General features: G+C 45.8%; 1 protein-coding gene across 3 annotated transcripts in view; it reads left to right on the top strand.

Annotated features, from left to right (window-relative positions):
- The first annotated feature begins 6,845 nt into the window (after nt 1-6,845).
- Nucleotides 6,846-27,719, top strand: part of LOC147902261 (serine/threonine-protein phosphatase 4 regulatory subunit-like protein) — a 52,385-nt gene continuing 31,511 nt past the window's right edge. For 2 of the 3 annotated variants that reach the window (XM_087374998.1, XM_087374997.1), the window contains exons 1-5: nt 6,846-6,991; nt 15,046-15,123; nt 26,523-26,571; nt 26,742-26,841; nt 27,082-27,134. In XM_087374998.1, coding sequence (XP_087231124.1) covers nt 6,945-6,991; nt 15,046-15,123; nt 26,523-26,571; nt 26,742-26,841; nt 27,082-27,134 — 327 coding nt within the window. In that variant the 5' untranslated portion in view covers nt 6,846-6,944. Of the gene's footprint in view, nt 6,992-15,045; nt 15,124-26,522; nt 26,580-26,741; nt 26,842-27,081; nt 27,135-27,719 lie in introns of all 3 variants that reach the window. The other variant, XM_087374999.1, reaches the window with a different exon arrangement.

The following is a 27,719-nucleotide window of genomic DNA, read 5'->3' as shown; positions in this document are numbered from 1 at the left end:
AAAAGATGCATCTGACTCATGTGCATATACTATGCATCCATATGAGCAAATCTAGCCCAAAAGAAAATGCCAAGAAGTGCCAAATGACTCAAGCATAAACACTGTCCACTGGCATATGCATCAATAATATCTCATCCAAGAGACCATAGCACTATCAGTGCATCACCTGCAATGTGTCAAAGTTGTCCCTCAGCATAAAATAGCATCCATAAAAAATAGCATCCCACAAGGCAATTTGAGCCTATCAGCGCATCCAATAAGGACCGCAATGCATCCAAACGGCCTATAAATCATCCACTGCAACTAAATGCACACCACGAATGAGCGCACACTACTCAAACTGCAACCAGAGTGATCTGCATAAGGTATGCTCAGGAAATCATGGTCCCACGGTAATGACCGCTACTGAAAAATAGAACCTGAGATGCCTCAAAACATGAGCGCCATTGCATAATCGGAATCAGCAAGAAAATCTGCAAATATCTCTCTTCTGCCAGAACTCCAAAATCCCAACCGATGAGTGAGAAATGGGAGTCAACACTTATCCAATGCCATGTGGCATAAATCTAAGGTTTCAAAACCTTAGAATGAAAAATGCATAACAGAGAGACGAAATCGAATACACAGAGATCTATAACTCTGAAAATCCTCTACCGAATCGCGCAAGAACTGACAGGTAGGGGTTTTTGGGCGTCCGGAACGCAATGGGACAGACGGTTTTGGAAACCGTGGTCTCAATCACTGGGTCCAACACATGGACTGAAAAACGTTTTTGGAAACAGAGCTGTTTGTAAACTCAACCGGAGTGCGAATGGTGAGTAACATACAAGTTTTAGGACCTCCTGAGTCCACCGGAACTGACAGATCTGCAAATGGTTGCTCCAAACTTGAGTTTTAACACCCGGGCAAAAAACGCAGGAACTGACACAGTGAGTCAGAAATCCAATGAAATGATCCCAGATTCAAGAATGAAGGTGTTTCCAAGCTCCTGAAGTGAAGTGGACACCAAAAGCAAGCAATAGTTGCCTCTACAAGTCAATATGGAGTCTCTGTCGTCGCACGGAACAGAGAAAAGCTCAAAAAACGACTTTTTCTTTGAAAACACTTAACAGGCTCTCAAAACCACTTCGCAAAACCAAAGTGACTTTTCCAAAGGTTCCTCCAAAGTCTCTGTATACTCGGATGCAAGTAAAGTCGCCCACAAAGCTTCCCACAGAGCTTCTCCTTCCTCCCACAGAGCTGCTGAGCTTCAAGCATTCACGCACGCTCAGCTAGATCACTCGGGCTCTGATACCAGTTGAGAGTGCTCTCAACGAAAGCAAGAACGGAAGAAGGAGAGAGAGAGACAGAGAGCCACACAAGTTTTGGTGGGTGCAGAACCACCCTAATCTTCTTTTTCATTCATTTATATATGTCTTTGAGTATTGTACATAACCGGGGTAAAGGCACAGTGACCTTTAACCCCCACAGGGCCCCTCTTCCTAGAGCACTATTTGTAGTAAATGAGTTGTTGTTGGTGGGGCCAACGCAGTGCCATAGCTAGGTGGCACTAGGGGGATTGCAAAAGGCCATTGGCAATGTGGGCATTGCATTAGCAATTATGGGGCCACGAGGACCTAGAGCTGCCTGGCATTTGTGGTAGGCTTGGTCATATTGGCTACACTGGTGAGGGCCTACGCATAGGCATAGTCACATTAGGCATTAATCGATAGGGTGTAGCTGAGGGGTAAGCTAGGACTCCCACCCAAGCTGGGTACTGAGGGGGGTAGAAAGTCATTATGCACAGAAGCATGTTCCCCCCAAAAGTCCATTTATTTGTTTCCTTGCATCTCAAGATTCGGTGGCCAGATGCTAGGTACCCTGGGCTCAAAGGTTTTGATAAAGGATGGCTCTCCCTCATAGAACTAAACATGCCCCATCAAATTCACCATTAAGGTGGTCATTATGATACCTTGCTTGCTTCTTGATGGAAAAGTGGGTGGAGGGCCTTGTGGCTCCCTAGGTTCTATAGTTTGTCTAGCAAAGGGCTTGACCATATTAGGGTTAGACCGCCCAAACCTCCCCATGAAGTTGGAGAGTGATTCCTTGAGCCGTGAAGCTATAGTTGATGGTGTGGGAGAATGGGGTTTAACTGAGCTTAATTAGGAGCCATGGAGGCCCCGACATTTGGGTTTTCAACCGCTTCTATGTTGAAACTCATTGAGTCCTCCGAGCTAGAATTGTTGGGTTGTGTAGGGCCGTGTATGGAGTATGAGCTTAGAGTTGGGTTCCCAGATGTGGCGGATACTAAGGTGGTCCCTTGTAGATATAACATTGTTGGAGGCACTATCTTGATGGCTTGGCTTTGCTCCTACGATTTTGCTAGACCTTAATTGCATGTAGGTAGGTCAAGATGAGTGACCCCTGGTTGGCCACCCCATTTTTGTTTTCAAACTCCTTCCAATCCATTGGCTAACCCAGTGTGCATTGGGTTAGTAACCTAGCATGTGTTGGGTTTTGCTAATGTGGCATGTGCTAGGCTATTAACCCAGCATGTGTTGTGGTATAAGCACCATGTTTGCTACGCTATAGCTATTGCCACGAGTTTTATTCTTGGCAATTTGGGGGATCAGCTTGAGTTTTCACTGACCCTAGCCTATTCTTAGAGATGTTATGGATCCTCAGCTTGCTTGGTGCAACATAGTTTGATGATTCCCTTTTATTAAAAAAAACCACTGTTTATTTTATAAACACCCTCACCCATTAAGTCAAATTTTTGGAGGGTCCATTCAAGATTTTTGGATTGTTGGTGGTGGTTCAAAACGTTCCAAATCACCAAATGATCAAATTTGACTAATAGAACTCTGTTGACCATTAACCAATTAACCCAAGATTTTTGCTGGGTTATTAACCTGACGTGCATCAGAATATTAATCCAACATGCATGGGGTTATTAATGCAATAGGTATGCTGGCTTACTAACCGAAAACTCACTGGGTTGGTTGACCTCCATTTTCGGCCCAATTTTTTGCATTAATTATGCTAGATGGCAATTTTTTTGCTGGGTGTCAGGCTGATGTCAGATGATGTTAGAGTGTCAGTTTGATAATGCAATGAAGTCAACTTATTGCAACAAAGTCAATGGTAACCTGACGTGGTCAACGATAATGCAACAATGGATTTTTAAACTGCCATGCGTTGCATTATAATGCATCGTGTTCATTGCACTAAGGTTTTGGGGTCTTTGTGCAATGTTTACAGTGCTTAGGGACTAGCTTTCTAGCTACTCTACCTACTAAAGAACATGAAGCAACAAAAAGGAATTAAAAATAGTAAAAACAAGCAAGTATGGATCAAAATGGAAGATTTTCTTCCCAAGATGGACTTTTTGTCATTCCCAATACCTTGGAACTTCAACCCAATCATCACCATTCAACCTTTTCATAGGGATGGGACTTGATCTAAGGTTTAGCCATGATTCTAAGTACCCAACCAATCCTAGATTGAGTTTCTTGAGTGTCTTCCTACCTTCCTCTCTCGCACTTCCTCTACTTTTTCAGCTCATTCCTCACACAAGCATCAAAACCAAGCTCTTGGTAATGGGAGATAGCAAAAGAAACATGTGCTAGCAAAAGCATACCTTTAACTCATCGAGGAAACGGCACCAAAATGTGTGGCCTCTGGCAGTGACTCACATGTAGTGGGGATCTTGGAGGGATGCTGAGGGAACTCTCCTCCTACTACCTTATGGGAGCAATGCAAGCACATGCGGTCCAAGATTGTCACACGTTTCTACCGATAGCTTTAACATTGAATTCATATGTGGTCAAAAGATGTCAAGGACTCGTGCTTCCATAGTTGTAGCAATGTGAATCCTCAAAAGAAGAAGGGAAGAGGGAATGGCAAAGGAGAAGGCAGCGGGGACGGGAATCATGAAGCAAGAAGGGGGAAAGGGGGTGAGAGGCATTCACAAAGGCAAGAGCAAGAGAAACATAGACAACACTTTCTTGAAAAAGAGGGAGATCTTCTATTCCTTAATCTTGCAAGTATATAACTGAAGATCAAAGTCAAACTTTCTACCTTTTATACACAGCACCTTTTGAAGGGAGGTTCAACCCTATTCCTCCTTACCACTCTCCCTATTTCTCATTTAGATGGCAAGGTGGAATTCCCTTGATTCCTCTTATCCTTTCCTTCTCTCCACTCTATCTTGCAAAATGTTATGGGAACTAGCGCCGTTGCCCCATGGAGTTAACAAATGTCAATACGTTTATCATTGTCAAGGTGCATAAATTAAGTTCCTTTAGCAATTGGCAGATCTATTGCAGCCCATTGTATGATACAATTTACTGAGTCTTCTAACTTTGGTAAAGGAGCACACTAAGAGTCTTTAGGCCTCTTCTCATTTTCCTCTTCCTTATAAGCTTTGAACACATTTATCGATGTTGATCTACTGGTGGTGTTAGCTTTAGTTGTGAATAGATTCCCCGACATAGGATGGAGCCTTCCAAGTTTGGAGATCCACCCTCATGACTTGCTCATCCTTATGTCAATATATTCTATTTGAGCTCTAATCGTGAATCAATCCTACAATTCACATGAAAGGCCCTACCCAATATGATTTCATAGCCATCCGGTTGGTTGGGGAAGTCCATCACAAGAAACCACACTAAGTAGGTCAAGCTAAAGGTCCTAATCTTGTTGTCCCATAGAAATCCTATGGGTTGGGTTGTTGCTTTATCAGCCAATTTGATGATGAGGGTGGTGCTATCCATCTTAGGTTTATTGACGGTCCGGTTTACTCACCCACAACCAACTTTCAATCTCTTTGCCCATAGATTGTTGAGTCACTAAAAGTGTTGACAAGCATTTGGAGTACACTTATCGATGTTATTTTCGCTCAACATCCTTATCTTGTGTAGTACTCGACGGTGATCATGTATCATCAGGATCTTGAAGGAGCGCAATTGGAGAAGCTACCCTCTAAGAGAAGCAATGCATGTAGAAGCCATCCACATATGTCACTTTATGGCTCTCAAGTTGTTGTAGTTGTGAGAAAGGATGGGAAGAGAGGGATGAAGTGGAATGAGAAGGGGAGGGGGAAGGGAGATGAGAAAAGATGAAGAGAGAAAGAGTGGCAATCACAAAAGGCAACCAAGAACGCAAGAAATAAACCAAAGGAGGAAAGAGAGCTTGTGGTTAGATTAGCACCGAGCACTGAGCAACTTCTCCTTTGTCTCAAAATAAAATTGAACTTCTTCCATCTCCTACTCAGCCTCCTCCTATCCTCCACTCCAACCTTCCATCTCCTCCTATCCTCCACTCCAACCTTCCATCTCCCACCTCACTCCAACCTCTCACACTACTTTAGACTCTCTCTCATGTAGTGTTTAAGGAGCCTATGTTGCCAATCCAAATTCTAAAGCAAGCAAAAAAATCATTGCATGAATCCCCTTGTCTTTGGTACTGGAGGATATGGGATAACCTCCTCCTTATAATCTTTACTAACTACTCTTGGTTATGGGTGTACCTCCACTCATATACATTGTCCCACTCCTATGAGTACTCCCTTGAGTGGCACGGGACCCATGTTGGCACTCATCCAATGTGTTCATGTGGTGACTCCACCCTTAGATCCCTATTGTCTCTCTACAAGAGTGTATTCAAGTGTGGGGGTCTTCATGAATGGAGGCTCTTTGCAATGGTGGGCTTGTAAATAAAGACAAATTAAGATATAGTTTTCAAAGAACGATGTAATAATCGTTGAACTATACATGCTCGATGTATAAAGCATATTTGGATTTAAAAGAAATGAATAGTTGAAAAAGTAAAAAAGAAAAGTCATGGTATTATGTGCAATTTGCACAGTGACTATGTAGTAGAATTTGTACATAGAGTAATCACTTCCCTTTCTCAACTTGTAACTTGTTCCAAAAAATGCCAAGTTCTTGCCAAAATTATGAGAATTCGTTGAGGGCATTGGCTTTGTAAAGATGTGCAGAACATGAGCAAGTCTATTTATTGATTTGTGAACTCTTGTTTGAAATATTATTAAACAATGCATTAGCTATTGTTTATTTGATTTGGGAGAGTGTTAGCTAGGCTTGACATTAAGTGGTCATTATGTGAAGGTCTCATGATTGCTCCATTGTTATTTGCCTTGGTTATTGTTCCCCTAATTGATGTGTTTGAAAGCGGATTGATTGATGGGAGTCCAAAGTGTGGCATTGCCTTCAAGAAAACAACTAGCATTGTGACAAGATATTTGTTGATGCAAGTAGCTTTTTTAATCAGATTACGATCACAATTGTAAGTTTGATGCATATTTCGTTATGAAAGGTCAATGGAAGCAGGTTTTATTACCCTCTGCTGCAACAATGGCACTATTGTGGGTGGTCGTTGGTTCTTTTATCATGTTTGGTGTAAGGAATAAAAATGTGTTCAATGGCGTGTCTTCTATTTGGGTTAGGTCAAAGTTACAACTAAGTAAGGGAACGATAAACTAAGTTAAGCCATTTCATTAGGGAATTGGTTGTCCTATGTAAGGATAGGCTACGAGCTGAGCACCGTTGTGATATGGTATATTTTGGGCTGACAACCCCATGGACCTCTTTTTAGGGTGCTTATTGATGGAAATGCAACATGGGTTATTTTAACATTGTTAATTAATCTTCGTGCAAGGGTAGCTAAGTTGGCAAGGGAGTTTGCTCACTTGGGCGGCTGCATTTCCCATGGGGATGTTCGGGCGTAGGGGGGGGGGGGGGGGGTTTAAGCCTTGAAGACACGGTGGGAAAAATGATTTTTATGGGAAAAACTAATTTCCCGTTTGAAATATAATAATCTTTACTGAAAATGTGGATTTTATTAAGGCCTTTAGTGACTAGTCATCAACATTGTTAATCAGATAGACACAAATTGTGGAGGGAGAGAGTGTACCTGGGAACTGTGGAAGAAGAGGGGGCACCATGCTCTCTGATTTGCCCGGCGCAGTCTGCCTCGCTAATTTCTGTGTGTAAGTAATTTTTCCTCCTGGTGCCGGAATTACTGCCATCTATAAATTTCTATAAGACGCTATCGTAGCTGTATGCTCGACGCATATTTGTCGATTATAATTATGTTAGCCGTCCTCGAACTTCAATCTGAGGTATTTAGACGCAAGTCAAACAGAGGAGGTGAGGGAGCCTAAAAATGCGGCCTCTCAATTAAATCGTGGGAATAGAAAAGTTAAAACCTGGAAGGATAAAAACAGGTTAGTTTTGACCTGAATGGGAAGGTCTAGCATATGCTCGGAACAGTGCCCGAGGCAGGTTACAAGTGTACATCACGATCATGTTGAAACTAATAGTAACGTTCCGTCCAAGTAATTTGTGATACGAAACATAAGCAATTGAAATTATCAGGCCCTCTCCAGCAACGGAGGCTTTCAAAAGGGAGTAGATTTAAGCATCTCGTACCTATAGAACCTCATGCCCTGCTCATGGCATCTGGCACAAGGCATTTGGGGAGCATAGCCATTCTCAGGCATATGTAGGGGAATATTATAAAATTGAGCTGTGTTTTAAACCTTCGCCCATGCCATATGTTTGTTGGAGAGGTGTGGCTACAATGGATGGCAAGAGGAAATGGACCTGTTGTTCAGGGTCTGGTCTTGAGTGGGTGCGTTGTAATCAAACGTGCTCCTGTAAAGATAGCAATTTGGATGTTTTGATGTCGTGCATATCATAGAGGTGAATCTTGATGTCTTGAAAGTCCTGAGCTGCTCTTGAAGCAGTGTATCAAAGGCCAGCTGGGACCAGCTTTACTTTTGGTGTAGGCGTTCGATGCATGCGTGCTGTCACCGCTAACTTTTTCATGAATTGCACATGAGTCCACAAAGACTTGTCTAGCGCTGATGTTCTCCTCATATAGGGGGCTTACAGACTTATCTCTAACACTCCCTCTCAATGAACAGATTGTGGGCCCACATCCATGTGTCATATGAAGGGTTCCATGTGCTCGATGAAGAGACTTTCTGAACTCATTGGAGGCATTCTCTGTGTTGGGCAGTAGGCCAGCTTGACTTGCCTGTTCTGAATCAGCTCTTTGATGAAACGGCAGTGAACCTCAGGTTGCTTCATACAAATGTGCAGGTTCTCCACAATACCGTTTCACATTGGATAACTGTCGTGTCGTCCATAATGCATCTCAGCCATACATACTCACAGCCTTTTGTAGATGTTGCTTTGAACTTTGCTTTGGTTGGCGAAATGGCAACTATCAGTTGCTTCCGGCTGAGTGATGGGATGGCCTCTAACCCCATCAACAATTAGTCTCCAGCTGTGGTGAACCTTTGGGACACTTGTAAGCTCTTGCCTCAACATGGGCTTCTAGGCACTGGGGCTCAGTGGCAACAATCGCTCCCCTAACAGGGTAGGGGTCGCTGTTGATGAGGAGCTTGATGAGGGTGTGCACTGTGGCGTGGCAACACCTCTCCACTGACCTCATTCAGACCAGCCCACGGCGCAGGGAGAGTTCGAATGCCAATCTTTGCTCTTGTACTAGAAGTTCGTGATTTAGAAAAGAGAAGAGAAAGAAAGAAAGAAAGAACGTTTATTAAAGTCTCGGAAGACTGATGGGTCTATCAGACTGAGAAACCTGATACAAACAAGCTCAAAGGGTGGAGCTACTAAATGAGCATCAACATGCTAATTGCTACATAGTCCGCACTTCGACTCTGAACAAGGAAGGGATGTCCCTAAGTGTAATCTGTGCATCTATCCTTTGCCAGATCTGTTGCGTTGCTGGCTCTAGGTCACGACTATGTCGGAGGCCTGTGGGGTGAGAGTCTGTATGGTCCGGCTGGAAGAACTATAAAAGTGCTTTGCTCTTGTCTCTACATGGTAGCCCATGTGCTGCCTATGTGACAGCCCCATGCTAATCTTTTCTCTATGGTCCATTCCCCCCAATGCACTCCTCATATGGGGGCTCACAAGTGGGGAGGTGACCTGTTCTATTCAACAATGCTTTGTGTAGCTTCCATCGCCTTGTGTGGTATCCTACCGGCATCCATATTCTCAACTTTGTTGAGGTAAGCCATGAACTAACACGATGCTTTCCCCTCTAGAGGTATCATACATGTCTCAGCCAGTAGGATTGGGTAGGGTGTCTGTGCCTTAACCCCCCACTCCCCTAACGTTTATGTATAGTTTCTATTCTTTGCCAGTATGTTCTAGACAGCCCGGGTGCCCAAGCAGGGCATCAGTAGAGGATTACTGTCTGCACAAGCATGGTGTACAGAAACTTTCTCATTTCCCAATTCCACAGATGCGCCTTTCTGCATTTGTTTTGGAAGCTACATAGAGCTTCCAAACCTCCTTGAATCCTTCTTTCCTTGCATGCATTCCACTTGTTGTCCGTGAAACCCAATCCTAAATATTTATATGAGTTGACTATTTCCAAGGGGGTCCTCCATATGCCACATCTACTTGTTTATTGCGTGTCCCAATGACCATTACCTTTGACTTGTCTATATTGACCTGCATGCCTAAGTGTTTGCATAAATCTTTCAGTGGATCTAAATGTGTTTGTAGGCTCTCCTTATTCTTTGCGAAGAAGAAGACTACATCATCTGCGTTGATAAGCATTAACAAAGTGTACCCTGCAATCTGAACCCCCTCCAATGCAAAAGTATGCCTTTTCTCCCCAGCAATGGTGCCAAAAATGTGGTGGGTCTCGGCGGTGACTCACGTGTCATGGGGATGTTGAAGATATGCCGATGGAGTCTCCACTTCGAGCTACTCCTTTTGGGAGCAATGAAAAGCATGGGTCATCTACAAGTGTCACTTGAGCGGCCTCCGTATTGTTACAATGTGTCTCCATGTGAGAAAGAGGGAAGGAGAAGAGGGGAGAGGAGAGGGAGAAGGAGAAGGGAAGGAGAAGGAGAAGGAGAAGGGAAGAGAAGAGTGAAGGGGGATGGAGTGGCAGACACAAGGGAACTACAATGGAAACAAGAGAACACCCAAAACACACTCTTGGAAGAGAAGAGGGAGCTTATATTCAAACTTGTGCAAACAACAATGAAGACCAAAGTCAACACTTTGGCCTTTTGTACAAGTCACCTTTTGAAGGGAGGGCCAAACTTTTTTCTTTTTAGCACTCTCCTTCTCTTTTACAACCAAAGGCTCTTGGGCCCGCCGTAGGGTGCCAAGGGATATTGCTATTCTTTCCATCTCTCCCTACTAGCAGAAATAACACTTGTGTTAACCATATTAAAGCACTTGAGACAAACCTGGTATTAGGAGGTGGTCCTAACCAGTTCCCAAATAGCACTTGTGTTAGCCTCGTGCCTCCTAGGCTTAGGTGATATGGGGCTCAAACTCCCTGAGCGCCCTCACACCTTAAACCATTTGGGACTCGAACCAGGTGCACACAGCTCAAAACCTAGAGTGGGCACTAGTGAACAAGGACTTGATTTTTGACTTGACCTAAGGCTGAGAGACTGACCTACGTAGCTTGTGCCTGAAAGTCACTGGACAAGGGCTCACAATGGGGTCACGGCATATGACAAAATATCCTATCATAGCAACTATCTGCACTTTGTCGATGAAGCCAGTTGTCACCTTGCATCCAACTGCAGGGGTGCATGTGACAACCACACAATCTGAGGAGTTTCCTTCCCATATGAGTGATTTCGCTTGAAGTCCTTTTCCATTCTCTTCTTTCATTGTCTTCTTCCACTTCAACTGTCACGGGGACGTGAAGTTATGAACCGTGACTAACTTTGGCTTAGGGGGCCAGCCCAGGGGAAGGGGGGCTAGCCCAGGGGAAGGGGGGCTAGCCCAGGGGAAGAGACACTTCCCAGAAGTCCCTAGGTGCACACACTAGGCCTACTTGCTAGGGGCAAGGCAAGGTTTAGAGGGGTCTTAAAGTTAGGCCCAAGGAAACCAATGTTTCATTGGTTAGAAGGGGTTAGAATTTTGATGTGAGGGGCAAACCAATGTTCCATGAACATTGGTTTGCAAGGGTTAGAGCTGGAATGAGGGGGCATGTGGCATTACCTCATGCACTACCTACCACCTCTCCTTTCCTTACTCCTCTCCTCAACGTTACGGGATGCTCTTCCTACATTTTTGAAGGTCAAAAGGCTTGGCACGTTTTCCAAAGCTCCCCCGCTCGCTTTTCTTGGAGTTCCACACATTTCAAGGCAGTCCGTACGGCTGTACAGACTGCAGGCGCTTCATTAAAGGCCCTTGTATGGACTGTACGGGGCATTGGTGCTGCTGTACGGGTCAGTTGGCACGTTTTTCAAGGCTCATAATTGAAGTATGGGCTGTTTTTCCTGCTGTACGGACAGCTCTACACAGATTTCAAGGTCCGTAGGCTGTTGTACGGGCCTGGTTTGACGCTGGTTTGCTGCTTGCTCACCTCCCGAGACAACTGGACATACCTCGAGGCTGCTGCCTGCATCCGGAGGTGTTTTTGATCGCTGATTTGCTGCTGCATGCTTTCTGAAGCACTCATTCCGAAGCAGGGCTGTTATTTGAAGCTGCACGCGTCGATTCCAATCTGCAGGTGGATTCTGCCATGGAAGTTTAGCCCTTCTTCACTCGCCCAAGCCTCTACACCCGTGAGCCTTGCTCTTCTCACATTTCTCAGAAAGAAGCTTTCCTTTCTCTCTTCCTTCCCCTCTCCTAGCTGCCAGTTCCTCCGGTTAGCCTCCACATTGGATCTGTTGCCTATGGAGGTTTCCTAGACTGGATTGGAGTTCCTCGGAGCTGATCTGGGGCTGGATTGAAGTTGTCTGAAGCTGGTTTGAGTTCTCTTGTCACTATCCCTTTCATGTGATTGCATTTGGTGATTTTTGGAAGCTTGTTGTTGCTCCGTTTGTTGTTTGCAACTTCCTCTGGGCCTTACAGGCTTAAGCAGACACTCAGTTACAGAGGGTGTGCTTGGGAGAGTGCCAGAGGGGCAGTGAATTGCATTTGGAATCCTTGAGGCTGCTTGAGCATTTCGGGACATGTCTGGATGCCTTGTAGTAATAGTTGGTTAGAGTCTTTGTGAAATGCTTGGATACCTTTACAATTGGTCATGGACAAATGGTGAATGCCTTAGCTTTGCCTTGGCACTTGGGTACTAGTGTGTGCACTAGGATGGAATGCAGGTTATAGCCAAGGTTTGGCTTGGACAGTGGAATAGCCCGTGGGGCAGGGCACAAGGCTGAGCCCTTGTTGTATGTACCAATTTCATTCCTAAAGAAATAAATAAATACCGGAAGGGGCGCCAAGTGTTTGGGGCCAGTGTGGTGTCTTGTACTTGGTTTCATTGAGCAGGGGCACTCTAGCCTCCATCGAGTTATTTCTCAAGTTGTTTCTAAGTGGAATTGTTTAAAGTTAAGTGGTTGGAAATGATGCAATGTGGCTGTGAATAATGAATATGCAATGCAAGTTATGGTTTACTGCCCTTCAGGAAACTGAAGGCTGGTTACATCAACCATCCATATGGGGTCTCTCCCCTCTGTTGTTATGATGCCTTGCATTGATTATGTTCGTGCATTGAAATCTCTTGATAGAATATTGTAGTCTTTTTAGAGAGCTTGGCTATATCCTCCCTAAATGCATGAGGGGATCTTCTCGGGATTTGTTGCTGTTGTTTTTGTAGATGGGTGATTGTGGGGGTGCAAAGTAACATGTTGCCATGATATCGAGCCACAAGTATTGTTTGTGTGGGTCCTCTTTTACAACTTTTGCTCTCTAGGCCCTCTCTAGGTCTCAATATCCCCTAGTTAAATTAGGCCTAACCCTCACTAATCTAGCGCAATCTTGGCCTTCATTACAGTCAGCCAGAAGAGGACAGGTTGGGAGGGTGTCAAATTCACCTTAATCATCAAGTTAGGTATTCGGTTGGGCAAGTCAGCCTGCAATGTTAGCTAATGGTTAGCCGTACTATTGAGGTGGTTGGCTGACCATAGTCGGTCAGATCTATAGGGACAGGGGCAACAGCCTTCACCTATAGAAGGAAGGGTTATAGCAACATAGCCTAGGAAACACACAATGCTAAATCAAAACTTGCTCCTTTCTGTTGTGCACTTGAAGATTCTTTCTATTACTTAGCCAAATCGGCTTGTATACAAACAGCTATGGGCTGCACTCAACACACACGATGCTTGTGTTGCAGGAATGACCCTAAATTCTAGGATTCTAACACCTTATTTGCATTACAACTGTTCCCACCTCCCTTGTGAGTAGGTGCCATTACTTCATATCGGTCCAGGCTGATAGACTTTGCTCGAACGAATCCTTTGTGCATGGCCTTCAACGACATCCTTGGTTAGGTGGTAAGACTTTTCGTCGGTTAAGGTAATGATACTATTCTTGGTGTTAGTGCTCTCCGCATTCCTTTGATACTTGGGTCCTTCGTCAACTTGCTTTGTCATGTAGTGCCGTTTGCCTTGTCGTCTAATGTCACGAACTTAGCGTCTTCACTCGCTGCTTGATGCGCATGCCAAGTCATGACAGTGTGATTGGTGGTCACAAAATTCTAGGAAAGAGCAAGTATTATCAACGCTTTTGTGATGGTGACCTTGATGTGCGATCCATCCTAGCCGCCTATGGATTGGGCATCTTGAACGTGATGTTGATGGGTGGATCCGAGCTGCTTCTTGCTTTGCCCAATCCTTTGGCTAGCTGCTCCAATTTTTCTTTGTTCGGAAGCTCCATTTGCGTGCTTCGCCTTTCGCTCTGTGAGCTTTCCCTTGTTAGAAATCAACCAACAAAGGGTACGCACAGCGGAAGACTGATAGTAATGCCTAGGAGCTCACACAGTGTGCGTGTGGGGTGTGGAATCACAAACTTCTTAACTTATGTGCAAGCCAGTAAATAGACAATGCTCAGAGACAAATATAGAAGCAACTCTTCATATTTCCGTCCGTCCACAAAGTAGGACAGGATACAATACCAAAAGGTCCTTCTACTACAAGCTTGACACTTCTAGATCTCTGAGCCCGCGTGCTTCACCTCGAGCATATGTAGACTCTCTGTCTAGATCCCTTCCACCTTGCTGTCTGGAAGCCAGCCTAGGTGGGCAGCACCTCTAGCTTGGTCTGCAGCTTGCTCTGGGTCACCTTCACCTCCTAAATGTAGGCCCAAGGTAGGTCCTGCTGCTGCTCCTATCTGCTGGTTGAGGGCTGCTCCAAGTGATATGTTATGAGGCCAAATGCCTCTCCTTTTATAGGCCCCAAGGGGGCTGGCAAAAACCGACCAGCCTGCACCAAACTGGCCGGCCAGTCTGTGGCTGGTGGTCCAGCCCTATTAGGGCTCACAAACCGGGGCGTTTTGGGCCCACTCTTCTAGGGCCTTGGCCCTCCAATCAAGGCAAGGGCCCAGCCTATATAAAGGCAGGTCCCTGCCTCATGGCAGCCTCCTTTGCTGCTCCAACAGGCCTCATCCAGCCCTGTATTGCTCCGTACAGTTGCGCCACCTGTCCCGAGTCTGCACACCTTTGCTGATGTCAGTGCCATCTGTCCACCTCTATTCGGGGTCTGTTCCAGCCCGTACAGACAGCCCTTGAAGCGCCTCTGAAAGGCTGCTGTGCTGCCCACATGACAGCTCATGTGCTGCCCATGTGGCTGCCCCCTCCCTTATCTTTTCTGCCTAGGTTCACCCCCGCCCATGCTCTCCTCATATGGGGGCTTACGGATGGGGAGGTGACCATTCCAACATCCCTTGGGCAAAGTTGAATCTCAGAAACATCAGGTTGGGGTGTCAACACAGAGAGTGTGTTGTCTAATATCTTGTGCACAGGCTTCATAAGGATTGGAATTTGTAGAGTCTTTGAAGACCTAAGTCAAATGAATTCCAGAATGGCTATGAAAGAATCCAGAATTTTCTGATATCTAGCTTAAATGGTCGTATTTCCTTTATGCAGTTCAGTTTTATTTCTTCCTTGATATGCAGTGAAGGATGCAAACATTTTTGTGTTCTACTGATGCTTTGTTGTATATCTACTTGTATGAAGGTGTAGGATGTTAAATGTTTTCTGTCAAAGCTAGTTGAAGATTTGCATGTTGTTGGAACTTGGTCTATTTTGCAGGCAGGATGAATCGGAACAACAATTTACAGATGAGCTGAGGCACATACTGGAAGTGATAGCTCGGACCGGGAATTACTGGTTAGTTTTGACTTCTCTCTTATACTGAAATTTTCATGCAGACAATGCAACACTGATGACGACTATAGTAATGATTGTCCCAATGGGACAAAAGCTGCTGTCTAGCTAGGGCAATTATATGATTTTGATAAATGGAACACCATGCTGCTGAATGATATGAACAATGTACATTATGGATATGCAGTTATTATGTGTTTATGCTATGGCTAACCCAATGGTAGGCATTGACTTATTTGTCTGTACTTGGGGACTATCCCATTTTGATGGTAGGCTAGGAATCTTCCATGATATTGATCATAAGTTTGAGAAGATATTGATACATAGTGACGGTTAATGGAATTCTGATGACATATGGGGATCAAGGAAGATGGTCCACCTGGCATGTTTGTAACAAGTGTGACGATGATGAGGCCACAAGGATCTTTGATTTGTTGGTTAGTGCAATTCAGATAAATGGATCCTGAGGAGAAGTTACATTACCTTTGACACTAATTGAATACGAGCACATGGGAGTTTTTCTGTAGTTTGGAATTCATGTTTAAGCATAACCTTAAACTCAGCTGCTAGACAGTATAAATAGGAATATGAGCTGCTACTTAAATTTTCTTGAAAGCTCCCGATCCTAGCAAAGCTATTCAATGACGCAGTTTGCCTTGGCTTCCCCCGCACTTGGACACTCAACACCATCACCCCAATCCACAAGGCAGGGGATCCCATGGAGCCGAGTAACTACAGGACTATCATGATTGGACATGTATGTCCAAGATCTATGCAGCTGTATTGGATGCGTCAGTCAGCCTGTTCGCAGAGATGAGAGGGCTCAGAGCAGAGGATCAGGCCGGTTTCAGGCGACCATGGGATTATGGATCACATACTTACACTCAGGAGTGTCATTGAGGAGGCCAGATCACAGAGGGAGAGGGTATATTGCTGCTTTGTGGATTTCCGCAAAGCCTTTGACACAGTACCTCGAGCTCCTCTCATCACACGCCTACAGACACTGGGATTTGATCAGGAGATCATCTGGGCAGTCATGGCACTTTATGAGAGAGTCTCAGGCTGAGTTCAAACAGGCGCAGGTTGGACAGATGAGATCTTGAGTACCATAGGGGTCAAACAAGGTTGTCCCTTATTACCAACCCTGTTTGGCCTCTACATCGATGAGCTTGAGACTTTCATGGGGGTGTTCGGAGGGACTGGTTGCTCACTTGTCGGGATCATCATCAGGATTCTTCTTTATGCAGATGATGTGGCACTCTTGTCGTCCACACCCGAGGGGCTCTAGCGACACCTGGATGCACTGCAAGCTTTTTGTTTATCCCATGATTTGGAGGTCAATCTTGGCAAGACCAAGGTCATGATCTTTAACACCTCTCGAGCAAACATGCAACGGAAGCAGTTCACTTTCACTTTCGGTGGGTCACCAGTTGAGATCGTATCCTCATACACTTACTTGGGGGTCATCTTCTCCGGCCCGATCTTCACGATGAGACCAGCGATGCAGGCCAAACTGAGTAGGGATACGCCTCACTGGCTCGGCTAGAGAGACAATGCTTCCACTCCCACTTCCAGGACCCTTGGACCAAGGCTCTTCTCTTCGACTTCTTGGTCCGACCAGCCGGTATGTATGGCAGCCCTTGTTGGGGGCTTGACATGTCAGAGATAGAGTGGACACGGGTGGAGCGCCTGTAGACCCTCATGCTCTCACGGATGATCCGGGGGAAACCGTCTGTACCACATCACATCATCTAGGCCGAGTTTGGGGCTTCTCCACTCCAGCTAGATGCAGCCTTTCAGACCATCACATATCTACACCGGGTTAGATCATATGGGAACTGCAAATCAGGGAGGTAGAGGTTGCCATGGTTGGCTCTCGATTCCTCCATGAGGTTGGCAGCAGAGGGAGACGAGTGATGCTGGTATGCACGGACTCACAGATGGTTTGTGAGACTAGGGTTTCACATCGATAGGATACCTCCTTTGCAATACAGTTTAGATGCCCCTCCGGTACTCCCACCCACCATCCCGATCGGGCCACACATCAACCAGGTCATTCGACAGAATCTCCTGCAGCTACACACCTTTAGGACTTGGTTGGAGCCGAGGGAGCTTTCAGTGAAGTTGAGTTTCTACGGAGATTACTGTCTTCATATTTCGGAGGAGGGATTTACTACACCACCGTGGTACACTGAGCTTCATATGCCTCACTCACTATGGATCTCCATCAGACAGTTTCGGGTATCATCACACCGCCTCCACATAGAGAGCGGCAGAGGAGAGGGGATTCCTAGGGAGCATCGCTTATGCATATTGTGCGACTATTAGGAAGTTGAGTCGGAGGAGCATTTTATTTTCAGGTGCTTAGTGTACTACGAGATCCGAGGTCGCTACCACTGCCTCTTCAGAGACGGCTCCGGGCTCCTTTCCAGATTCCTCACCCACCCAGATCAGAGATGCCTCGCGGCCTTCATTCACGAGGGGGTCCGACACAGAGAGTACTTACTCAGGCGACGGGGCTTGGCCACATCATCAAACACCTCTCAGAGCAAGATCATAGAGTTCTTCCCATCGAGTGACATTGATCATTCAGTCTCTAGCCGCAGACAGGACAGAGACCTCGACCCGACAACTGCAGCACGACACGAGACATCGAGGGGACACACAGATCACTCTGGGGGACCTCTCGTCATTGTTTAGACCCGGGATACGTCCCACGGGAGTCACGGTGGCTCTGGTCTTGTGTTGAGTTTCGTCCAGGAGATCGAGACGCACGGCACCCCTTGACAGGCGCCAGCGTCCCATCACCGGCTATTCACCAGCCAGGGCGACATGACATACGGAGGATTCCGCTCCGCTCCAGTCTTTTTCTTTTCATTGTTACATCCAGATGTATTTGATTATGTATGATCAGACTTAGGATTCAGCACGGGTGATGATGCTCGTTTCAGTAGCTCCACCCTTACTGTGATTTGTATCAGGTTTTCTTTCAGTCTCATAGACCCATCAGTCTTCCGAAGACTAATAAAATTTCTTTTTTTCTTTCTAAAACATTACCTTGCATATTGGAAAATTTCCTGCCAAAACGTGAGCCATTTTGAAATTTGATAACATTTAGAAACCCTGTGAGGGAAGCCGAATTGTATGTAGTTGAGGGGGAGGGTTTAACAAACAACTTTTAGTTTTGAAACCAGAAATACAGAGAAAAGATAAAGATTTTTGAAAGCACCATTGGCAATTTTTAAGTTACCCTACAAACAAAGGGAAAAATTGTGCTTTACAAACATTTGGACTAGTGCATGTACATGACTTGCTTTTACAGAATTGAAGGAAATTGAAGAAGAGAGAAGTGATAAATTAACAACACAAAATCATAACCCCCCCTCCCCCCCCCCTCTTTTTCAAAGAATTGTATAGCTTCCTTCATGTGACCTTACTTTGACTTCCATGGGTGGAAGGCTACATGCTCCAACATGAAGGACTGATCTTTCAATTGGCATTTGCTGCTCCAACATCTGCTTTTGTCTGTTTTTGAGCTCCTTCAAGCTGTTCCAACTTTTGTCTAAGGATGGGTTGACTCCCCTCTTATAGGCCTCTGACTTATTGTGCATAAAATACTCCTTGGGTCCATCATTGGATTCATCTAATTTATCTTCACTTGTGAAGTACGAGGCATAACGTTCTTTCCTTGACATTGTGATGGCCCATGGGCATGTGGGACAATGTTCCCTCCAAGTGCAAATGCCACTCTCTCGAGGTATTCCTTGATGGGGTGTGTCTGGAACATAATTCCCAGCCCAATCTAAATCACTGAAAGCATGTAAGCTAGAATCACCCCCCCCCGGCATAGAACAAACCAAGAGGTTGAGTACCCTGCAATATCTGAAAATACGCTTTTTATGTTGGGATTATTTGGTGATCTCTCCAATTGTGAGCCCCCAAATAAGGACATAGGGACCAGGAGCCTAGGAGTGGGCAGAGAAAGGGGCTGTAACGGGGGCAGATATGTGGAGATGTGCAGGGCTCCCTCATGGGCAGCATGCAGGTTGCCATGTGGGCAGCATGAGCAGCAATAACAGATTGTCACAGGAGCAGTTATGTGGAGATGTGCCGGGCTGCCACATGGGCAGCATGCAGGTTGCCATGTGGGCAGTATGAGCAGCAATAACAGGTTGCTGTTGGAGGGCAGCACAAGCTCTGGATGGTGGGCAGAAGGGCCCGCACGTGGGGCAAGTACTAGGACCAGGGCTGCAGCAGCAACGGCTACTCAAAGGCAGGCCTGATAGGACATACAAACAGGACTGCAGCCAGACTGCAGCCAGCATCGACTGTCTTTGCAGAGGACAGAGACTGGTCGGAGCAGAAGTATATGTTGGTGCAGTGCCAAAGACTGGCACATGGCAGTACGGCTGCCATGTGACAGCCAGGAGCAGTAAAAGAGGCAGTCCCAGCCTTCAGATCTGATGCAGGTCTTTTCGCACAAGTCTGGTTGGTTGTTTGGGGGCATCCAGCCCCTATATAAAGGGGCCCGGGGAGGGGCAGTTCTTATGCACTCTGTGTGCCTCACAGAAGGCTGCTCTTAAGGAGGCCAGTAACCACTGTCGGCGAGCCTCTCGTTGCGCAGATCATCTGAAGGGTGAAGAGCATTGCACTGCATGGTTAGATAAAATTTTATAAGACGCTCTCCGTGATATTCAGTAGGAGTGGTTCTGGCTAGCCCGTGTAGGGTATTTGGACAGGGTAGATGAGGTCCTCTTTCTTGTACACGACTCGCATTGGGTTGACGCTTTCAGCTGGAGGCAACAGCTTGGATACCCTCGAGGGAGCGCCACTGGGTTGAGCAGGACATTCCTCAACAGGTCGTCTCCCATTTCTGGCCTCGTCTTTGGTCTAGCATAAGACCATGGAAAATCTTCTATTTCTTTTGGCTGTTGGCTCACAAGGGATTGCCCATCGGCCCGTGGCTAGAGTAGATGCGTATAGATGGTAGAAGCTTCTACTACAAAGAGAGAGTCCTGGAGACAATCCCTCACTTCTTGTGGGGATGTCCTGTAGCTCAGAGGATGTGGCTAGCAGCCTTCAGGATAGTGGCTCACACACAGCGGAGTGGGACTTCACTTGGGGGATGGTTGCATGGCTCATGGAGGGAGGACATGCCTTCTCGATTGATCCAGTCTCGCCAGCGTACAAGGTCCATGGCCAACATATCTTACGGATAGAGATGTACGATGAATTGCCACCTTCCCATGTGTGCTTGATGTCCTCGCCCATATGTTGGGCCTTTGTGCTGCTGCTGGCTGGTCCTGGTACTGCTGCGTATGCCCCCGCATGGTGCTGGCGCAATCCTCCATGCAGGCTGCTGGCGCAATCCTTCACCCAGCCAGGTACCGTCAGCCCTTTTCCCCTCTCAATGACACAACTGTGGGCCGATCCCCATGCGTCGAATGAGGTGTTCCATCTGCTCCTTGGGAAGCGCCTTTTTGAAGACATCCGAGCTGTACATCAACTCTATGACTTCTTCGTCGATGAGTTCACGAACGAAGTGGTAGTGGACCTTGATGTGCTTCGTCCGTGCGTGAAACATGGGGTTGTTGGCGATCGGTATGCAACTCTGGTTGTCGCACATAACCACTGTCGCATCTTCTCGGGCCACATTCATGTCTTCCAAGATCCACCTGAGCCACAATGCTTCGCATGCCGCTGTACAAGCAGCCTTGTACTCCGTCTCTGTAGATGAAAGGGCGACAGTAGGTTGTTTCTTACTCAGCCATGACACAGCTCCTGATGAGAGTAAGAAACAATATCTAGAGGTCGATCTTTGAGTATCAATATCACTTGCCCAATCACTATCGTAGAAACCTCCCAACTCAATGCCTCTCGTATAAGTGATGCCGTAGGTGTAGGTACCCTTCAAGTACCTTAGCACCCTCATAGTTGCGTCCCAATGGGCCTTCTTGGGTGTGGCAGAGAACTGACAGAGCAATCCAACTGCGTAGGAAATATCCGGTCTGGTATTGGTGAGGTACAGCAAACTCCCCACCATGCGTCGATATAGTGATGAATCAACCGGCTGAGATGGGTCACGCACACTCAGTTGTAGACCAATTTCCATGGGAGTCTTTGCTGCTTTGCAATTTTCCATCTAAAAGTGTTTGAGCAGCTCCTTGCAATATTTCTCCTATGAAATAAAGATACAGCTCTTTCCCTGCTTCACCTCAATTCCAAGAAAGTAGTGTATGCCTAAGTCAGTCATCTCGAACTCCTCCATGAGAAGTCTCTTGACTCGAGCAATCTTCTTCGTATGATCCCCTGTAATGATGAGGTCATCCACATATAGAATCAATACTAGCTGCAAATCCCCCTCTGTGTCGAGATAAAGATTTGCCCCTGCGTCGAAGCCCGATCTTTTGAAAGAAAACATCCATCTACTGGTACCAAGCTCTAGGGGCCTGTTTCAGCTTGTATAAGGCCTTCTTCAGTTTACAGACTTTTGATGGGGATCCTGGAATCTGAAATCCTAGTGGTTGTGCTACATATACCTCCTCCTCCAGGGTTCCATTCAAAAATACAGACTTGACGTCCATCTGAAAAATAGGCCAACTGTGATGAGCAACTAAGGCAATGACTGTCTGAATGGTCACCATCCTAGCTGTGGGGGGGAAGGTCTTGTCGAAGTTAAGTCCTTCTGACTGTGCATAGCCTTTTACCACCAATCTCGCATTGTACTTGTCCAAGCTCCCATCTGACTTGAACTTAAGCTTGTACACCCATTTAGTCCCAATGACCTTCCGCACCTTCCGCTTGGTTGGTTTGGGCACTAAATCCCAGGTGTCATTTTTCAAAATGGCATCCATCTCTGCCTGCATGGCTTCCTGCCATTCTGGAATATCCTTTGCTTCCTGGAAGGAATGGCGCTCCTTAAGCTGAGCCATTGTAGCGTAGTTCATGGAGGGAGTCTTCATGTTGCATTGAGACCGCCGCACTCTAGAACTGCTCTCGGGAATGTCCTTTACCCGTGAGTCTGCTAAAGTTTTCAAATATCATTGAGGTAGCTTCTTCTCTGATGGAGGTGCCTTTGCTGGCCTTGGGAGCCCGTTCTGGAACAGCATGCTCCTCCTCCTCCTCCTCGTCGGGGTCTTCAGTCGTCTCCACCTCTTGGATGGTGACCTTGGGTGGGGGTGACGATGGAAGTTTAGGAACCTCTTCTGCAGGCTGTGGCTCTGACTCCTCAAAGATCACGTCCGTGCTGATAATGATGATCTTCTTTTTCGGGTTAAAAAGGCGATAGGCCTTGGATTCTTCACTGTATCCCACAAAGATATATCTTCGGCTATGTGATTCACTTCGTCGGCTCATCTTTATGCACATGAACAAATTCATTAGAACTGAAAATCCGTCAATGAGATATTGTGGGCTTCTTATCATAGTAAGCTTCATATGGAGTCTTGTCATCAATAGCCTTTGTCTTGGTTTTGTTGAGGATGTGAACGACAGTGTTCACGGCTTCACCTCAGTAAGCTTTCGAGAAATTCCTCTCTCGTAACTTGGTCAAACTTGTCTCTATGACGGTCGTGTGCTTCCTCTCAGCAACTCCATTCTGCTGAGATGTGCGAGTTGTAGTGAGCTGTCTCTTGATCCCGTGCTTGTTGCAAAATCCATTGAACTCAGTAGAAGTGAACTCTCCCCCTCTGTCGGTGCGGAAGGCTTTGATTACATCCCCGCTCTCCTTCTCTACCTGGGCCTTTTAGTCTTTGAATTTCTCATAAGCCTGAGACTTCTTGGCCAGGCAGAATACCCACGTCATGCGACTGAAATCATCCACAAATAAAAGAGAATACTGCGAACCTACGAATGAATATGTTGACATTGGGCCGTAGATGTCGGCATGAACTAACTTAAGCGGCTTCTTGGCCCGTGATGAGGCCTCTTGTGGGAACTTGTCCCTGTGTTGCTTGCCCTCCAAGCAAGCCCTTCAAACACGATCATTGCCTGCAATTGGGTGAAGTCCATCCACCATCTTTGTCTTCTGCATCTCGATGAGAGTGTCATAATTGACGTGACCGAATCGCTCATGTCACAATTTGGATCTGCCATGATCCCCGTGCACTAACAGAGCGTTGAGCCGATATAGCCCATGCTCCTCGACTCCTTGAGCCACCACCTTTCCGTTTGCCTTGGATGTGACAGTGACTTTGCCGTTGTCGAATAATATCAACATATTGTGCTTGTCCATCTGACAGAGAGACAGAAGGTTCTTGCACAAGTTCGGTACGTACAGTACACCGGAAATCAGCTCCTCGTTTCTTGTAGTCCGGTTATCCCCCACAGTGACTTTGAAGTCCGGATGCGTGCCTTCCATGGATTTGAACCACTCCTTGTTAAAATTGTGTTTTGAAGCTCCACTGTCCATGTACCAACCTTCCTTTCCTTCACTGACTGTTTAAGTGGAGCAGTACTTAGTGATGATGAAGAGAGTGCCGGTCGTGACGTTTGTCGATTCAGTCTTTGGCTCCTCCTTGGACTTGGACTCCTCCTTTTGCTTTAGGTCCGCCTTCTTCATGCAACACTCCTTAGTAGAATGACCAAGCTTCTCACAGTAGAAGCACTTCATCTGCCTCTTTTTCTCTGCATCCTCGGCCTTGTTGTTGTTCTTGGAGTCTTTGAACTTACCCTCACCGGGCTTGCCCTTTGCCACGAGAGCCTTCTCGTCTGATTGTGTAAATAGCTTTTCCCGAGCCTCTTCCTGCAATAGTAAAGGGCCAAGTTCCTCGAAGGTGAGAGGCTTGGTCCTCTGTCCTGCAGTGACCGTAGTTATGAAATTCTTGAAACTGCGAGGTAGCTTGTGTAATGTTAGCGATGCTAGATGACTTGAGTCTACCTTCTGACCAACTGCCGTGAGGTGGTCCCTTACCACCTTGACTTTTGTTAGATGGTCATGAACATTGTCCACCTCATTCATATCTAGATTGTATAATTGATGTTGAAGAAGCAGAATACGAGATGTGTTGTCTGTTTCATACAGATCCTTTAGAATAGCCCATGCCTCTACAGACGTCTCTGCCATCTAGATGCAGAAGAATAGAATCCGCCGTGGTCCTGATGATTAATGCTAGGGAGTGGGCATCTCTGTCTTCCCAATTCTCAAGCTCCTCTCCATCTACTGGAATGAGAATCTTCTCCTTGCTGTCCAGCATATCTTCCGGCTTTGCCTTCACCCGCGTTGTCAATTTCCACAACTTCCGACCACTAAATGACTCCAGATTTTCACCTTCCAGATTGGGTAGTTCGACCCATCTAGTTTCCTTGACTCTCCGAAGTTCGGGATGGTGAATGAGAGAAATCTGGAGGAGGAAGGAAGAGAAGGGGCTGAAGAGGCAACAGTAGAATCCTTGTCCTCCATCCTTGCTGTAATAGTGAACAACAGACTGAAAAATGAATTTGCAGTAGAGAACTTGACCACACAGCAAACCTGAGTGTTGATTGGAGTCACCTTCTTGTTGAGGAACTCCGTTCTAGAGCTGGAAACCCCGCTCTGATACCATGTTGGAAATAGAGAATAGAATCACTCACTCCTCACACTCCCAATTGCAGCTCAAACAACATGAGTCTACTCCTCTCCTTGCGCGCTTGCCATTGCAAGGCAGGTTTGTGGAGGTGATCAGAAACGAGGGAGGAGTGGAGGTCCTTTTATAGGCTGGTGCCTCAAACTGGCCGACTAGGCCAGTCGGTTGCAGCCCTGATGCCAAAAGTGAAGGTTGTTGTGCAAAAACGAGCCGAACAGGAATGTTTGTCGCGATAGAAATGCTTTTCGAGGCCAGCACTAGCATGGGAGGTGTGGGGGAGCAAGAGGCAACTTGATTTGATACCAAATGCGAGAGTTGGAGGTGGAGAAAAATGCTTCGAGCAAGTAAAACACGAAGACTCACCAATTGAAGTTGCAAGAATGGGAAACTCAAAGAGTAAACAGTCGATACAGACCAAGAACAGGTCGCCTCAAAATGCGCACCAAATGCTTATACAGTAGGTGGCCTGTGAAGAAACAGTGAGAGCAGGTCATAGAGGATAGAATCACTCACTCCTGATCGCAGCTCAAACAAAATTCAAAGAGAAGGGGAGAGAAAGACAGATATATATTCATCCACAGATGTGGGCAGACAAAAGCTCAAGAGGGAGGAGTGGAGGCCCTTTTATAGGAGGGCCTGGTGCCCTCAAACTGGCCAACTAGGCCAGTCGGCTGCAGCCTGCTGCACCGACCTCTAAAGGGGCCAAAATGGCCTCCCCTAGGTCGGTTTCTAGGCCAGCCTCCTGGCCTATATAAGGCCCCATATGTTGGGCCTTTGTGCTGCTGCTGGCTGGTCCTGGTACTGCTGCGTATGCCCCTGCATGGTGCTGGCGCAATCCCCCACACAGCCAGGTACCCTCAGCGCTTTTCCCCCTACAGTTTCCCCCTTGTCCCCTCCAATCGGGGGCTCACAGGTGGGGCAGTGACATTTCTAACAGTTGCAAGATTGAGAAACTCAAGAGTACAAAGGGTTGTCAACATGGACAAAACCCTTAAACCCTAGGTCAACCTAGACTAGGTTAAAAACCCACATACACCTAACTAGATGATTCCACAAACAATGAATGTAAGTTGAAAGGACTAGTATTGCAAATTGTAGATGGGGAATAAGGATGTATCACGTAATCCCAACCTGGAATTAAAGAAATATTCCTGCTTCATGCAAATAAACATTTTGAGCTGTGGGATTTGAGTAAGAAGTTTACACAGCAAGGTCGATACTGTTATGTATAATTTAAGCTGAGTTGAAAACAGGTAAAGCAGTTTATAAGTAGATGTTTAATTTCACAGCATGGCAATGGTTGATATGGTCTAGATAAGGAATGACCAGGAAAACACCAGGTATCTTTTTCCTTCCATTCCAATTGATCATGTTTTTACATCTTCTAGCCAGTTTCCATTTTCCATTTGTTTGTTAATAACCACACATTTTCTGTAAGTTGCTAATGCGTCTATGAGAAGCTTAGTACCTTATACAGTATTGAGCATATAAAGTTGACAAATGCATCTTATGATTCTAACCTTCTTGTGCAGATGAAAAAGGTAGAGTAAGAGAACAGGAAAAAGCTGATTACTTGCTAGTGCCCAGCTTATTTGAACCACCTACATAGTTGCATTTTAATGTAGTGCAAGGAAAATGGAAGGCAGATTGTGATACACATGTCTGTGCGACAAGGGTTTTTTGGTTTTACTGTACTGTAATTTTTCTGAAATTGGATTCTGGCACGAACTGTGTTGTTTAAACCACACATGTCTTAGAGTGCAAACTGTTAATTGAAGTATGTTTTCTCCTGCCATCAAATTGCATCAGGTGGTGCATCTTACATTGTGAATGTTGCAGGCATGAATGGTGTATGCTGAAATGTCTTCTATCCTTTCGTCTGAAGCAGGTATGGAGGTACGAAAGACTTATAGAGTATAAACTGTAGCTGCAAGTACTGCTGAATTTTCTATGCTGAAAATCTAAATTTATATGATTGGACTTATTCTAGTCTTACAAAGGTATATATATGCTAGCCACAGAACCTCTTTGAGTTGCTTCTTTTGTAATATGGGGCAGATTCTGACACAGTATAATGAATCTCATATTGCTTCTGGAGGACGGCAAATCCTTGTGTCTGGTGAAACATTCAGTGATCTGCAAGGGCGTCTTCTTGAAGGTGACAATTGCGTCTGCACATGCACATGCACACACATCAGCACATTGATTGGTTTCTATCCGTTACATGTTCTGTCTTAGGGATTGGGTACAGACGTGAAGTCAAACTTGCAGAAGCATGAGAATCGGTTTATCATTTGCAATAGTTTATAAAAAAACACGGTGTGCCAACTCTTGATGGTGCAGGGGAACCCCAATGCAAAAGCTAGCTGTGTCTTAACAATAAATTCTTTTGCTGCAGGCCTTGATTTGTTTGTGGATGGACCGCCATTTACATTGCAGAGACTCTGTGAGGTGAAACTAACTCACTTGTAAATTAGAGATAGAAATACACTCATTGCACGTTTGAGCAATATGGGGCATTTAAGCCTCTCAGTCTATTCTTGGTTACCCATGTAGGAGCTTAAATAGGCATAATATTTTACTGTCCATATGTTCATATACAAATCTGTAGTACTTATGCCCCCTTTTGTGGAGACATCCTAAGAACTGGCCTGTATTTTTTTGCCGGAACTATAGCTTCGATGAGCTGTGTATTACTTCTGTTTTATATGCAGGACATCAACAACGTCAACGAGAAGAGAAAAAAAGAAAGCTTATTAACGTTTGAAGGCCAAAAAAGACTTTGAGACCAAGGAAAACTGAATCCAACCTAAGAATACATCTTGGGACATGGAGGAACTGGGGTTTCTATCAAACCTCTTTGAGACTACTGATGGTGAAATGAAATGAAAGTTAGGAGCAATATGAATAAGAAAGATGAAGCTCCCAATATGGGGGAGCTCTTCATCATATCCGTTTTTGTCATGCTTCAGTCGTCAGTAGTCTAAGCTCCACGTGACCGTTTTGTCTTTTGCTGGCCTAGTGTGAGAGAGTTGG

The sequence above is a fragment of the Dipteris shenzhenensis genome, chromosome 5 (genome assembly GCF_047967505.1).
Source record: "Dipteris shenzhenensis isolate YYH24624 ecotype China chromosome 5, Dip_SZ_1.0, whole genome shotgun sequence".
Taxonomy (NCBI): domain Eukaryota; kingdom Viridiplantae; phylum Streptophyta; class Polypodiopsida; order Gleicheniales; family Dipteridaceae; genus Dipteris; species Dipteris shenzhenensis.
This window is presented reverse-complemented; position numbering and strand designations above follow the sequence as displayed.